This window comes from Saccostrea echinata, unplaced genomic scaffold, assembly GCF_033153115.1.
Source record: "Saccostrea echinata isolate AGI-Se365-2 ecotype Australia unplaced genomic scaffold, CSIRO_AGI_Sech_v1 ptg000062l, whole genome shotgun sequence".
NCBI classification, from domain to species: domain Eukaryota; kingdom Metazoa; phylum Mollusca; class Bivalvia; order Ostreida; family Ostreidae; genus Saccostrea; species Saccostrea echinata.
In genome coordinates, this window is record NW_026889811.1 from 3,894,688 (window position 1) to 3,911,129 (window position 16,442).

Genomic DNA, 16,442 nt, shown 5'->3' on the forward strand with positions numbered 1-16,442 from the left:
GGGGGGGACAAATCCAAAACTCTTGTTAAGGTCAGTCAAGGATAGAGTATTCATTTATTTATTACCTTACCAATCGAGGATAGCTAGATTATTTATTTTCAGCATTTTTAACGGACAGCTTATTTATATATATAATTTCTGGACAAAACTAGCTCCAGCTCTAGCTCCCCCTGCCCTCAGAATCTAAAAGTCGTCCCCTTAGAGGAAAATAGAAAAACGCACGCAGGGGAAAACTCGAGAAACAGTTAATGACATCAGAGAGTGCAAATATTTATAAATATTCAAAACTTGTATATCTTTATTTCTCGTGCACCTGAAGGATGTATTCGTTTTTATCAGCACGGTGTCTTTTCACTTGCAAAAGCGGAAACGAGGAGTTCCGAGAGAGAGTTTGACAACAAAATCGATTACATGCTGGAGAATAACTGAGTGCTTGGTCATATCTTAATAAAACTGCATTAGCAACTCTGCCAAAGAAGTAAGGGAAAAATGGCTGAGAACATTTTCCTGTTTATTCCAAATATAGTTGGTAAGTGTATGGAGTTTAGTTCTGGGGAGAAATAGGATACTATTTATGCACAGGCCTCTGAATTTCTATCAATAAGCCGTTATATGATTGATCAAAGTGATATGTATACCCCCGCTATATATATATAGAGGGGGTATATATATCACTCTGATCAATCATATAACGTCTTATTGATAGAAATTCAGAGGCCTGTGATTTATGTCAAAATACTGTTTGTAAACAAAATATTTTTGTGCTGTTAATTTATTATATCATATTATTATATCATTTAATCACATCACTGAACTGTCATATATATCCAAACATCTTTCTTAACATTAAATGATGACAAAAAAATGCTGTTTGTAGGGTAAAAATAGTGGGAAATAGTTATTAGTTACTATAGTAAGTAGTTTTACCTTCCTCAAGTTCCTATTGTTCCAAGGCCAGATTGCGGACGACTGAGGACCATCACTACAGAGGTCGATGCCAGACAACTCCAGATACTTGACCTTGAAAATCTCAAAAATTAGGAAGTAAGCTGGCTAATGAACTTTAACCCAGACAAGTGTGAGGTTATCTGTATCACCACCAAACAGAAGCAATGCATTACCCCCTATTACATCTACAGGAAGGAGCTGGCCGTTACCACAAAAGCCAAGTATCTAGGGGTCAACATCTCCAACAACCTACCGTGGAACCATCGTATCGATAATGTTTGTAATAAGGCAAACACCACCACTGTCTTCTTATGGAGGAACCTCTCGTCCTGTCCAAGCAACATCAAGGACAAATGTTACAAGACTTTGGTCAGACCCCAGGTAGAATACTGTAGATTCCTTATTTTTCATGAGTACTTATCATCTTGAATTGACTCTTTAACGTGAAATTGCGAGAATAATGATTCGTAAATTGATGGTTGATCAAGAGATTTTACATGGATTTCAGCACCATAAAAATAAAAGCAAGTAATTTTATTTTGCGAGTAGTGCTTCTTGTGATGTTACTTAATTCCTCGTGTATAATTAGGAATCTACAGTAAGTATACACTGTCTGGGACCCTCACACAAAGAAGAACATTAACAAAATAGAAGCGGTGCAAAGGAGAGCAGCAGGTTTGTGACAAATAACTACACTAATAGTGTCACAATGATGATTGAAAGTCTAGAGTGGGAGAGCTTACGTCAACGAAGAATCAGAGTGAAGGCTAACATGATGTAATGTGTTGTCTCTTCCTTAGTTGCCATAGAACTGCCTCTTCAATGCAACCAAACAGGAGCAGTCACAAGAGGACACCAACACCAGTACAGGATCACATTCTGCTGTACCAACGTCTACAAGGAAACAAGGGGACACCAACACCAGTACAGGATCACATTCTGCCGTACCAACGTCTTCAAGCTCTTGGCAGAAGAAGAAGAGTACCCCAAAGCCACGAGGATGTGTTTTGCATGACAATGTATACATGCTATTGAGTACAATTCTGCTTTATTAATTAAACATTTATTAGTGTATTGGAAGATACAAACCATGACAAACCAGATCAAGATTTGAATCTTGACTCCCTGAACTCGGACAAGTACTTTACCAAACCAACCAACAGCATATCGACTTTCCTGACTGCTACATTCCTCCTCCTTAAGCATCTTTGGGCTTATCCCTGTCAAGGTGTCTCTTGGAAGAGGATGGGAAAGATATCTTTCATAGTTTTATAATAGTATAAGTCTTAAATATACTGCTCCTGGCAATATTTTTTATGTATTGTCTGTTTCAGATTATCTGCGGGTCATCACAGCTTTTATTTCCTTTTATTACCTGCCGACAGATCCGTGGAGTGCCTCATTTTGGTATTTACTGAGTGGACTTTTAGATGCCATTGACGGCCACTTAGCCAGAATGCTGGATCAGGGTAAAGGGTTGACTCCTTTATAGTAATGAAGTTTGGGCAAATTCCACATTCAAAATTTTTTAAAATTTGATTTTTCAAGAAAGAATTAAAATTTCTGCTCTTGATTTCATGCAATACAAAACATATGTCATTGGGATTGGATATTTTGGGATTCTGATTTTTGCGATATTGACTGGACTGCATACTTCTTAGTGTTTTTCCTTGAACAATATATCCTACAGCTTTACTTAGAAAACAATGCAACCACTTGAGCAATACTTCAGTTCACTGGTTGATGAAGATTTTTTGTGAAACAACAGAGAAATGCTTTCAATGGTTCACTTGAAAAAGTTTTTGTGATAGTTAACTCATTATGTAAATGTGATTATTTGCTGTTTAATGTTGAGTTAGCAGGATTTCAGCCATGTTTCGGTGGTTATGTAAGTGTGTATTCCTCTACAAATTCTCCAGTTTGAGTTTTAGCAAGTCATTGCTTTTTTTTTTTTACAGGAAGTAAGTTAGGAGCCATGTTGGACATGCTTATTGACCGTTGTGCCACTATGTGTCTAATGGCTGCTCTGTGTCACTTCTACCCAAAGTACATGTTGTTTTTCCAGTTTAGCATGGCATTAGATATCACTAGTCACTGGTTCCATGTCCAAAGGTTGGTACTGGAAACAAGTTTTTTTTTCATGAAAGATGAATAAATTATGATCAAACTTCTTTTAAACAATAATGTACAAGACATTTTTGTTGAGGAATAAACTTTGTTAACCTTTTGGAAATCCTAGCAGATCCAACCACAGTTTTTAGCTCACCTGGACCAAAGACTTAAGTGAGCTTTCCTGCTTGAAATTTGTCTAGCGTGTGTTGATGTTATCAAAAACTTTGCACATTTTCATCTTCTCCAGAACCACTAGGTCAATTTCAACCAAACTTGGCAAGAGTATCCTTGGGTTCCAGTTTGTTCAAATGAAGGACCAAACCTTCTTCCAAGGGGAAATAATTATGAAATAAAGATGACTCTTGATCTCTCAAAGTTCAAGGGACCTTAAAAAAGTTAGAGAGATAGAGAGGTTTAAGAGATTGAAAGGCGAAAGAAATCCGTAATTTTCAGGTCCAATCAATTTTGGTTCTATTATGTTGAAAGGAAGTATTCTGGCACATTTTCTTCTGTATATTACGAGTAATTCACTGAATTTCAACAACAAAGATCGTTATCTTCATTAAATAAGAAAAAAAATCTTTCAGCTTTAATATTTATTTCTTTTTATTTCATTACTATGCTCAAATGGTATTTGCATGGCACAAATAGCACACCTGATCTCCTGCTAGGTCCTACACCAGATTGCTTAGTATCGCTATTTAGTAATTGAGATTGCAATTTTGTGCAATGATTTCCTTACTGTAAATGTGTAGAAATAGAATAAAGGTTTGTAATTCATGAGAATTTATGACATGCCACTAAAGAAGAAGGTATGGTTTGGGCTTTATTGTGCCCTAAAAATTTAATGTTCTTAAAAGGTTATAAAATTGGCTATAACATGAGTTGAGTAGATGAATATGATAAATCATTAAAGAATATGGCATAAAGGAGGACCATTCTGGAAATATGAGGTCATTAATTTGGTACATTTCTAAGTTTTTTGCAGAAAAACCTCAAAATGACTCATTTTCTGTGCTTATTTTCCTTTAGAAAATAGTGTCCGCAGCTCTCGCCCACTTCAATTTTTAGATATATTTTGTAAAATGCTTTGAAAAATCACATATATCAAAATCTTTGTGGGCGATGCATGCGCTGTATGTTTTTTGAAAGAAAATTCCACTAAAAATTGATGTCTTCAACAACTTTTAAAGAAAATACGGGAAAAGGCACAAGTTCATGACGTCACAATTAGCATTTAGGAGGTCATACTGGAAAATCGATTTGTATGTTCTTACTGCAAGGAATTTCAATAATTCAGAAAGGATGAATTTAAATTTCTTACATCACTTCTAAAGGATGATTCTCTATAAGGCCATTTTCCGGCCTACGATAAAATCACTTAAAAATGTGATTTTATGTAACTTTAATCATTATATTTCATGATTTTGATGTTTGTTTTTCAACATCGATCACCTAAGTTGCGTGATTTAAAGATCACAAACGGCCGTCAAGTAAAGAAAAATTGAGGGTAGGTCTATTTACATCAAGTTTTCATGCATGTTTCTAGATGTAAATGATCAAAAATTGTTTATTTATGTCGGAAACATATCAGATTTAAGTATTATAAGCAAAGATTGTTTAATTTAAGGCTAAAGATATTTTTTTATGGCAAGAATTTTGATGCATTCACATTTTGCATATTTTGAATGTAAATCTTTACAAAATGCACCTCGTACGATGTTGAAAAATGTTTAATAGCATTTAATTAAAAGTATTATTTTATATATGTTTATATTATACTTGTGTATTGTTTCTATAGATGTGGTACCTATTTTACGCATAAAATGCCCATGCAAAAAATGAGATTTCTAAGTTTCTTTTGACCTATAAAAGTTGTGTATCAAATGTTTAAAGCAATGAATGAATTTTGTTTGTGATTAAATCAAAATTAAGTTGTAATTTATAAAATATAGTCTACATTTGCAAAAAAAATTAAGAATTCATTAATTTACAGGATGAAAATATTAATGCAAGTACATCTTAATGGTCAGTACATAAAACTCAAAAGGTTGTATTAAAAATATATATATCGACGTAAAATGAAATAACATCGTAAGAGTTGATTTGATTCAATTTAATTACGCATGTAAAACAATATATTTAATTTAAAATGCTATCTTAACTATAATACACAAATGTATGTATAAAAGTCGCTATCTTAACTATAATACACAAATGTATGTATAAAAGTCGAGCCCCCCCCCCCCCCCCCCCCCCCCACGGCACTCCATAAAATGGAGTAGATTTTCAACAGTTCCTTCCACTACGCATATCAGAAGTTTTAGTATATCCATGGACTAACAGAGTTCTACAACATCCCAGGTACAAAATGGACCGTAAGAGATGACACTCCTTTTGCACTCTTGAAACCTGAGAATTAAATTCTCTTTCCGTGCTGCGTCAAGAACTAAGGTGTTTAACACGGGTAGTGACAGTTCCTTTGCTAAGTCCTCAGCATTGAAAGTAAAAGTCATGGGTCTCTTGGATATTATCTTAAAGAAGGAGGTCCTGTCCCACGGTAGGTGTTGGTCAATACTGAAACCATGCATAAATCAAAATTGTGACACTTCACCTTAAGTAGATGATCTCTTTATCTGGGTGAAAAATTCTAAAATGACGTAAAGCAACATTCAATTATCAATCACGTGACATTTAGGAACCCCTTTCCTCCTTGGCGTTTTATTTTCTAAGACAGAACTACTGTTCTCATAACTTATATTGATGCTACCAAAGAAGTGTGATGAATAGATTGAGTCCTCTCAACACCCAGTTAACAAAATACATGGATCCTATGTCACTCATACGGAAAAGTGTCCTTCTAAAAGGTCGAGGCGAGAATTTCCATCATGAAACCATCCCATCAGTAATTCTCTATCTATAAAAGTTACATGTGTACCCATAGAAAAATTAAGTTTATAACACAAATAGCCAATGCATCTTCCCGCTACAACAAAAATAGCTTTTATCATTTCTAGAACTAATAACAAATATGCAGTACTCCTAAGGAAATACAAATACAAAGAAGTAGCATAGATAAACTAAACTATCCTTATAAAAAATATAATTATAATAAGTAACTTATATTCATGTCTTATAGTCTATAAAAGAATTTCTTTATTTCTAGCAGATAGTTCAATGAGACTTGTATTCACGTAATTTCATAACAACCAGTCATTTCAGTCCTTTGATTTTAGATTTTTTAAGTAAAAAGTTTTCCTTTTTTGAGTAAACATGCATGGCTTATATTAATTCTTAGTAAATCAATAGAAACATGTACTCTAAGTGGAAGTTTATAATAAGAAATAATCTACATAAGCTGATATCCTTCATTGTAAGTAGTTAGCTTTTCCTGCAAATATCGTAAAAATGAAGCGAAAAGTTTTTATTTACATGTCATAACCACCTTTAACCAAGTTGATAATTTGGTAGTCACTTTTTATGTTCATAAGAAGTTTACATGCAAATTTTGGTGTTGGTTAAAGGTGGTTATGACATGTGTAGGAGTTACCTAACACACCAACCCTCTTGAGTTTTCCCATTACCCTAATGCTAATACGGACCGATAGTACCTTACTTTGTGACCCTATATCATAACAAATACTTTTGTATCATTAACCAATCAACATTTATCATTAAATTGGAATATTAGCCTACTGACTCATGCAGTTTTTAAGGGAAAAAATACTATTTGAAAATTTGAAGTCATTGTAGGCCGCAAAACGGCCTTATAGAGAATGATCCTTTAGAAAAATACAGGGCCAGATATGTATTGAAACCGTACCTTGTTCTTTAATTCTCAAATTTATCATCTCTCTGGCTGATCAGTCAAAATTAGAAGTGAATGGCTATCTGTTTTTTGAAATTGACCAATCAACCAATTATTTAATTGTCGACACTTGAACGACACCCGGGTGAAGTGTCACCTTTGTAAACACCCAATTAATATATCCACTCTAGCCCCCGATATTTACTGTTATCCAAGTAATTCCTAGCTAAATTAATTACACACTTGACTGGCGTACGTATGCAATCAACACTTTGAGATATCAAGAGTGGAAAACAGTGAAATCTGTGTATCGGAACCAGGTCTTCGTTTGAGAGATAAAAGAACTTTGAGAGATCAAAAGTTTGTCAGATCGTGAGTAAATCTGCTTAATTAAATAGAAGAAAAAAATTGGGACCAGGGTTTTACTTTGAGAGACTGAGAACTTAAAGAGATCAGAGTTCAACCATCAAGAGTCACCTGTATTGAAAAAAAATAGCTGAGGTCCTTTAAAGATCTTCTCAAGAACCACTGGGCCAGGAAAGATGAAACTTATTTGAAAGCTTCCTGACATGTAATGTTGCATAGCTTCAAGCTTGTTCAAATCATGACCCCTGGTGGTAGCGTGGGGCCACAATGGGGGATCAAAGTTTTACATAGGAATATATAGGAAAATTGTTCAAAAATTTTCCTCTTAAGAACAGCAAAATCTTGATTAGTCATATTTATATGGAAATCATGTTCAAATCATGATCCCTAGGGGTAGGGTGGGGCCACAGTGGGGGATCAAAGTTTAACATGGGGATACATTGGAAGAATCTTTAAAAATCTTCTTCTCAAGAACAACATAGGTACGATTAGTCTTATTTATATGGAAGCATCCCCAGGTAGTGTAGATTCAAGTTTGTTTATGATCCCAAGGGGTAGGGGGGAAATCTACAAGTTAAGAACAGAAGGGCCATAGTGACTCAGGTGAGCATTATGGCCTATGGACCTCTTTTTTAGCTGACCTGAGCTGAAAGCTCAAGTGAGCTTTTCTGATCACCCGTTGTCCGTCGTCCGTCTGTCCGTCCGTCCGTCCGTCTGTCTGTCCGTCCGTCCGTCTGTAAACTTTTCACATTTTCAACTTCTTCTCAAGAACCACTGGGCCAATTTTAACCAAACTTGGTACAAAGCATCCTTGGGTGAAGGGGAGTTTAAATTGTTAAAATAAAGGGCCAAGCCCCCTTCCAAGGGGAGATAATCAAGAAAAGACAAAAAAAGGGTGGGGTCATTAAAAAATCTTCTTCTCAAGAACCACTGGGCCAGAAAAGCTGAAACTTATGTGAAAGCATCCTGGGGTAGTGTAGATTCTAAATTGTTAAAATCATGACCCCCGGGGGTAGGGCGGGGCCACAATAGGGAATCCAAGTTTTACATTGAAAAATGTAGAAAAAAATCTTTAAAAATCTTCTTCTCAAGAACCACTGGGCCAGAAAAGCTGAAACTTATGTGGAAGCATCCTGGGGTAGTGTAGATTTTAAATTGTTCAAATCATGACCCCCGGGGGTAGGGCGGGGCCACAATAGGGAATCCAAGTTTTACATTGAAATATGTAGAAAAAATCTTTAAAAATCTTCTTCTCAAGAACCACTGGGCCAGAAAAGCTGAAACTTATGTGGAAGCATCCTGGGGTAGTGTAGATTCTAAATTGTAAAAACCATGACCCCCAGGGGTAGGGCGGGGCCACAATAGGGAATCCAAGTTTTACATTGAAATATGTAGAAAATATCTTTAAAAATCTTGTTCTCAAGAACCACTGGGCCAGAAATGCTGAAACTTATGTGGAAGCATCCTGGGGTAGTGTAGATTCTAAATTGTTCAAATCATGACCCCTGGGGTAGGGCGGGGCCACAATAGGTATTACAAGGGGGAAATCGGGTGAAAAACAGCAAGGCCAAAGTTACTCAGGTGAGCGTTGTGGCCCATGGGCCTCTTGTTCTTCATATTTGTGTTTAATCGAGAACCAAGTTTATGATTTATTTATGATAACAGTATGTAAAAGCTTCTTAAGCTTGATAAATTTCATACAAAAGTCAGATGATGATCACAGAAAATTTTTGGAAAATACAATTTAATAAGATACACTTGGTATTGCTTGTACCAGGTATCTGAATGTTCCTTATACATAAAATTACTTTTACAGTTCTTTGATGAAGGGAGGAGAGAGCCATAAGAAGCTGGATTTGTCAGCCAACCCAATCCTCAAACACTATTATCACAACAGAGTGAGTAAATGTCAGTCAATCCAGTACTCAAACACTAACTGATAAACAAACAGACAAACAGACAGTATAACAACAGAGTAAGTAAATGCCAGTCAATCCAGTACTCACACACTGACTGATAAACATACAGACAGACAGTATAACAACAGGGTAAGTAAATGTCAGTCAATCCAGTACTCAAACACTAACTGATAAACAGACAGACAGACAGAGAGTATAACAACAGGGTGAGTAAATGTCAATCAATCCAGTACTCACACACTGACTGATAAACATACATACAGATAGTATAACAACAGGGTAAGTAAATGTCAGTCAATCCAGTACTCAAACACTAACTGATAAACAGACAGACAAACAAATAGTATAACAACAGAGTAAGTAAATGTCAGTCAATCCAGTACTCACACACTGACTGATAAACATACAGACAGACAGACAGTATAACAACAGGGTAATTAAATGTCAGTCAATCCAGTACTCAAACACTAACTGATAAACAGACAGACAAACAGACAGTATAACAACAGGGTGAGTAAATGTCAGTCAATCCAGTATTCAAACACTAACTGATAAACAGACAGACAGACAGTATAACAACAGGGTTAGTAAATGTCAGTCAATCCAGTACTAACACACTAACTGATAAACAGACAGACAGACACACAGACAGTATAACAACAGGGTTAGTAAATGTTAGTCAATCCAGTACTCACACACTGACTGATAAACATACAGACAAACAGACAGTATAACAACAGGGTAAGTAAATGTCAGTTAGTCCAGTACTAACACACTAACTGATAAACAGACAGACAAACAAATAGTATAACAACAGGGTAAGTAAATGCCAGTCAATCCAGTACTCACACACTGACTGATAAACATACAGACAGACAGTATAACAACAGGGTAAGTAAATGTCAGTCAATCCAGTACTCAAACACTAACTGATAAACAGACAGACAAACAAATGGTATAACAACAGAGTAAGTAAATGTCAGTCAATCCAGTACTCACACACTGACTGATAAACATACAGACAGACAAACAGTATAACAACAGGGTAATTAAATGTCAGTCAATCCAGTACTCAAACACTAACTGATAAAAAGACAGACAAACAGACAGTATAACAACAGGGTGAGTAAATGTCAGTCAATCCAGTACTAAAACACTGACTGATAAACATACAGACAGACAGAGAGTATAACAACAGGGTGAGTAAATGTCAGTCAATCCAGTATTCAAACACTAACTGATAAACAGACAGACAGACATTATAACAACAGGGTTAGTAAATGTCAGTCAATCCAGTACTAACACACTAACTGATAAACAGACAGACAGACAGACAGACAGTATAACAACAGGGTTAGTAAATGTCAGTCAATCCAGTACTAACACACTAACTGATAAACAGACAGACAGACAGACAGTATAACAACAAGGTTAGTAAATGTCAGTCAATCCAGTACTCACACACTGACTGATAAACATACAGAGAAACAGACAGTATAACAACAGGGTAAGTAAATGTCAGTCAATCCAGTACTAAAACACTGACTGATAAACAGACAGACACACAGATAGTATAACAACAAGGTGAGTAAATGTCAGTCAATCCAGTACTAACACACTAACTGATAAACAGACAGACAGACAGACAGACAGTATAACAACAGAGTAGGTAAATGTCAGTCAATCCAGTACTCACACACTGATTGATAAACATACAGACAGAGAGTATAACAACAGGGTGAGTAAATGTCAGTCAATCCAGTACTAAAACACTGACTGATAAACAGACAGACAAACAGATAGTATAACAACAAGGTTAGTAAATGTCAGTCAATCCAGTACTCACACACTGATTGATAAACATACAGACTGAGAGTATAACAACAGGGTGAGTAAATGTCAGTCAATCCAGTACTAAAACACTGACTGATAAACAGACAGACAAACAGATAGTATAACAACAGGGTGAGTAAATGTCAGCCAATCCAGTACTCACACACTGACTGATAAACATACAGACAGACAGTATAACAACAGGGTGAGTAAATGTCAGTCAATCCAGTACTCAAACACTAACTGATAAACAGACAGACAAACAGATAGTATAACAACAGGGTAAGTAAATGTCAGTCAATCCAGTACTCAAACACTAACTGATAAACAGACAGACAGACAGTATAATAACAGGGTTAGTAAATGTCAGTCAATCCAGTACTCTAACACTGACTGATAAACAGACAGACAGACAGACAGACAGACAGACAGTATAACAACAGGGAGAGTAAATGTCAGTCAATCCAGTACTCAAACACTAACTGATAAACAGACAGACAGACAGTATAATCACTCATATAAGCCTCCAAAATTTCTTGACATTAAGATTTTCTAGGCATTCATAACATGTTATAATAGATATGACACTTCACAGTAAACCTGTTTTTTTTAGTTTGATGATAATTGATGGAATATCAATTAGTCCACCTTATGGTTTAAACTAGCTGCAGATCTGTAGTTCTCTGGTCAGAAAAAAAATTGGGATGGATGACCAGAGAGCTACAGTGCCACCCATAGAAAAATTTATATATTTATTGCGCACAAAGAGTTGCACTCAGTTCTGGATTAATTTATCCAAATTCTTACCTAAACTGCACAAAAGCTTGATTTCAAAAATTTCCTTAGACCTCTATCCACTACATGCACTCTTGTAGTTGACATCTGCATGAAGTGCGTTGGACTGAATTATTTTGCCACCCAAAATGGCAGTATAAATAGGAGAAATTTTCGATGTTATCAATTTCAAGCCAGGAAGGTGATTAACAATGGTTATAGGTAATAGTTTGTTCTGGAAATAGTAAAATATTACGTTAGGAATGCAAGCTTAGTAATATTTTGATGGCAGTTTGAAAAACATGGAGAAATAAATCAAGAAACAGTGCACTTTTTTGTGTGCAATAAATATAATTTTTTTTCAATGGATGGCACTGTAGCTCATCGGTCTGTCAACATTTTTTTTTTTTTTGAGAGCTACAATTCTGCAGTTAGGTTTAAACAAATAACTTGTTTATTAATGATGTGTGTGAAAACATTTTTTTTCCAGATTATACTTTTTGTTATGTGTTCTGCCAATGAGCTTTTCTTCTGCATGTTGTATCTGACCTACTTCACTCCAGGGCCAACTTGTGAGTATGCTCATCAAACAGTTCTTGTACTTAATTCTTATACTGTATGTTTATCTGTACTTATTTTAGCAGAAATAATATATTAGCTCCTTTCCCACTTCTTGTTGTCCCAAATCAGTTGAAGAGGAAGGTGTGCTAAATTTTGAGTGTGTTAATTTATGTATATGTATAGTAATGAAATACCTTCTTGGTGTTAAAAAATAGTTCAAAGGGAAGACCAACTTACATGTTACAAGGGTATATGAATATATCCTTTCTTTATATAATAATTCTCACAATGATTTGTATGTCTTTTGAAATATGAATTTCCAGGAATCATTTTTAATTTTAGAAAATGTTCCATGTTTATAGTTTGATCTGTTGAATTTTTTTTTTGGTTTCAGTGTTAGGAATTGGGCTTTTCCAGGCAATTCTCTATATCAGTGCTCCACTGTCCTTCATTAAGGCAGGGATCAGCATCTTACAGCTGATAGCAGCAAGTAAGAACATTGCTCTTATAGATCAAAGTGATAGAGAGGCTAGAAAGACCAAGTAAAGAGAACCAGATTAATAGCAGCAATAAAGGGAGGCAACTTAGCATCAATCACAAGTGTATCTTCTAAGAGGATGATACTTTGATACTCTTCCATGTTTTATTTGTTGTATGTTTTTATCTGTTATATACATATATAAATTGTTTTTATTGTAATCAAATTCATGTGTTTTAATTTTATTAGAGTTCAGACAAGTATTGTGTGATGTATTGTGTATGAAATCCTATTGCTGATTTTTAAAGAGATGATTTTATTTTAATTTTAGTTGTTTAACATGACTTCCTCTTGGTTATGAAAATAATTTATTATTGAAAGATAAGTATGTTTGTTAAGTATGTTAAAAAAGCAGTTTAAGATGATGGAAAGTAAAAGATACAAATCAATTGTAACTGAGGCAGTGGAGTTATTAAAACATGTTATAGGATTGGGATATTTAGATATATTAAAAAAAAACAACATATTTATCATCAACAATTCTTAGATGAACAAAATTCCTCATGCCAGAACTGGCAATACATGTATTAATACCACCCAAAGCAAGACCAGGGTTGTACATTCAAATAAGTTTTGGTTGACCACCTGCAATGTGTACAAAAGAATAAAGGGATTTAAGGAAATTTTTGGAAGAGAAAACTTAAGGGCAAAGAACAATTAATATGATCTTTTAATTATTCTATATTAAGCAGATCAAGGATATATCTGTTCATTTTTAAAATTAGCAGAAACTTTGCACATTCTCATTTATTTCTGTGTAACGAATGCAGCTAAGGAGCAGCATCAATAGTTATAATGTACTCCCAGAAAAAAATGGACTGGACTAATTTGCATTGTCACTGATAAAGTATACTTGCTGCAAAAATTAAAGTCACCCTTTTTTCTGTTGTGTGTTTTTTAATCTCAAGCCAGAATAAATGTATGAGACATCAGAAAATGAAGGATACCGAACTGATAGGGATGCGTGATTTTATCAGTATACTGGTATATTGCGATTTTTTATTGCATGATACGTATCTTGATACGGAGACTAAAATACCGGTATTTGGTACATAACTATAAATTCTGGAAATTATTCATTTATTTGTTCAAACTATTGAATGACAATTACAGGAAGTGTAAAAAAATGTTGAAAACAGTTAAACAACGGCATTAAAACATTCTTTATATTAAAATAATGAACACTTTAAAAGTAGAGTTATGTTTTTATACCATATTTTTAAGGAATATTATGGAAATTCGTTTGAAATTGTAGTAAAAATTGTGTGTAAAAATATCACGATTTATTGTGATATTTTTGGGATAGAATCGTAATATATCACGATACGAAATTTTTGCAGATACCCATCCCTACGAATTAATGTGTCATGTCTGTAAGTAAGAGTGTCGAAAGCTATTCCAGGCTTGTGTTAGCTATAACCATATTAAGTATTCAGTATTGTACCAAATATTGCTGTTTGTTAAATAGATTTTTTAGTGTCATTAGCTTTATTGATAATTATTAGTGATAGTATATGTATATTTTTAAGTGTGTATGCTTATTTATAAATGATGTAGAAGGTGCTTTGTAGCCATTGTTATTTTGAAATTTAAATTTTCTTGATGATTACAACCCTTTAGTTGAAATATAGTCCTAAAGAAGGGGTTCAGATGAGTCCAAGACATAATTATGCCATAAAGGAGATTTGTAGCAAAGAGAGATGTTCCTGCTTGCAATGCATCAAAACGCAAAGCACGAATATCAGTTATTAACATAAGTTTTTTTTATTAACATACCGGTAAGTTTCATCTGTGTTTGAATTCTACATTTTTACCACTTTAAAAACAAATTTTTATACTCAAATACATGTATATATTTCTAATTGTAGCCTGTTAGTCATTCATATTCTTTGGAAGTTAATTTTCAGTTTATATGTATTATTATAAATAATGAAAATTTAGAGAAAATACTATTAACATTATATGTTTGTCTTTTGAATTGTAATTAACTTATATGTTCCTTGTGAGAAAAAAAATATTGTGTAAATTTCATGTCTTGAACAGGAAAAAGCTTTCATTTTTCAGACTGCTTTTAAAACGATGTAGAGTTTTCAGCTCTTGGTGAAAGTTTGATGAAAGCATTGGTCTACACATTTGTTTTGAGATTTAACTTTTATATTAATGATACAGTGGTTAAACCTGCAGAACAAATATTGTCAATTTTATTAACTATTATATACATGTAATTCATTTATGATCATATGATTGTACATATGAATAAATTAGATTTAGATTTCATGACTATCGTTTAAGGACTGTCAGAAATTCTCCATCTCTATCACAGTTTCATGGCATGTTGATAATATGTTAAAATAAAAAACAGTCTAAATGCAGTAAACTGAAGTCTAAATACGTTAGTGCAGCAGTGTTGAGATTATGTTGGTATTCTAGAAGAATATTTAATTAACTTTGAAGTCTTTTATATCTGCATCTAATATTGTCCTCAGTGATGAAATTCTGTTTTTGTTCAATCCAACATCCAAGAATGGAACCCAGAAAAATATCTGTAAGGAAGAGTTTATTGAACAGCGTGAAAAGAAGGCCTGGGTTGCTAATGATGCATGTGATTTCAGAATTGTTGTAATAAGATATTTGGCATGAAATAAAATACTTACACAGTTAACAATGCTTATAAATGGAATGAAAAGTGGAAAAAGACCAGTGGAAAAGGAATATGCCTAGGAATTGAAAAAAGTTACACAATGTTTACAGGAGTATAAAATACAGAAGAAATTGAATTTCAATACTGTGAGGGTAAACACTTATTACCTCAACTTTGTCATTTAGAACTTTAAATTCCATCACATCTAACCATTCTGCCCATGTGAAGACAAAAATTCTCACAAATGTTACATCTTGACTTATCTGTAAATTAATAAAGTCTCTCTTTTTTGTTACCTTTAATTATAAAAAAAATGAAGGACAAAAAAGTGAAAGACAAGAATACTAAACAAATTAATGTAGACCATATACATGCATAAAGTGTATATATATACAAGCTAGTTCATATCTTCTAATTAATCTAACCTTATGGATATCGTAAACCGTGCCTTTCTTGTCATGGGCCTTTAACATTTCTAGAGAATCGATGATTGCTTTTAAAATCACAGTGTTTTCTTTTTTACATGTCCACCTGAATTTTATGAAGAAAAAAAAAACAACCGTGTACATAATGTAGAGAATTATTGCATATTTTAAATTTAATCTTTAAAATGACACCTACACCTCTTTATAGCTGTGTAGATTTTTAATGATGGGGAGCCACATGGCTGGACGGAGAAGAGCTTGGACTGGGGACTGCAAGAGACTCGACAGCGAAACCATGTCGACATGTGCTTTTGTTGATGGAGAAACGCCCCCCAGATTTGTTTACATTTGTTGGAAGTTCCGTAGATTATTAGTGCATATCCATAAAATATATCAGGTATCGAAACAGTCATTAAATCTATTGAATTTTTTAAAGAATATATAGAAACAATATCGATTAAAATAAATTTACTCATGCAGTAAGCAACTGGAATAAATACGAAACAGAGGTTGAAAC

The 16,442-nt window shown here is 34.1% G+C and overlaps 2 protein-coding genes across 2 annotated transcripts; one reads left to right on the forward strand and one right to left on the reverse strand.

The window, feature by feature from the left end:
* Positions 1–419: 419 nt before the first annotated feature.
* Positions 420–15,136, forward strand: LOC133175515 (CDP-diacylglycerol--inositol 3-phosphatidyltransferase-like). The gene is made up of 6 exons (XM_061310635.1): positions 420–529; positions 2,283–2,417; positions 2,907–3,060; positions 9,051–9,132; positions 12,251–12,332; positions 12,716–15,136. Exons 1-6 carry the CDS (start codon positions 490–492, stop codon positions 12,865–12,867), a joined length of 645 nt encoding a protein of 214 aa, XP_061166619.1. The 5' UTR covers positions 420–489; the 3' UTR covers positions 12,868–15,136.
* Positions 15,047–16,271, reverse strand: LOC133175516 (uncharacterized). Its single transcript, XM_061310636.1, has 5 exons — positions 16,122–16,271; positions 15,926–16,031; positions 15,668–15,763; positions 15,514–15,576; positions 15,047–15,402 (listed from the first exon to the last, which is right to left on the reverse strand). Exons 1-5 carry the CDS (start codon positions 16,220–16,222, stop codon positions 15,298–15,300), a joined length of 471 nt encoding a protein of 156 aa, XP_061166620.1. The 5' UTR covers positions 16,223–16,271; the 3' UTR covers positions 15,047–15,297.
* Between the last annotated feature and the right edge of the window lie 171 nt (positions 16,272–16,442).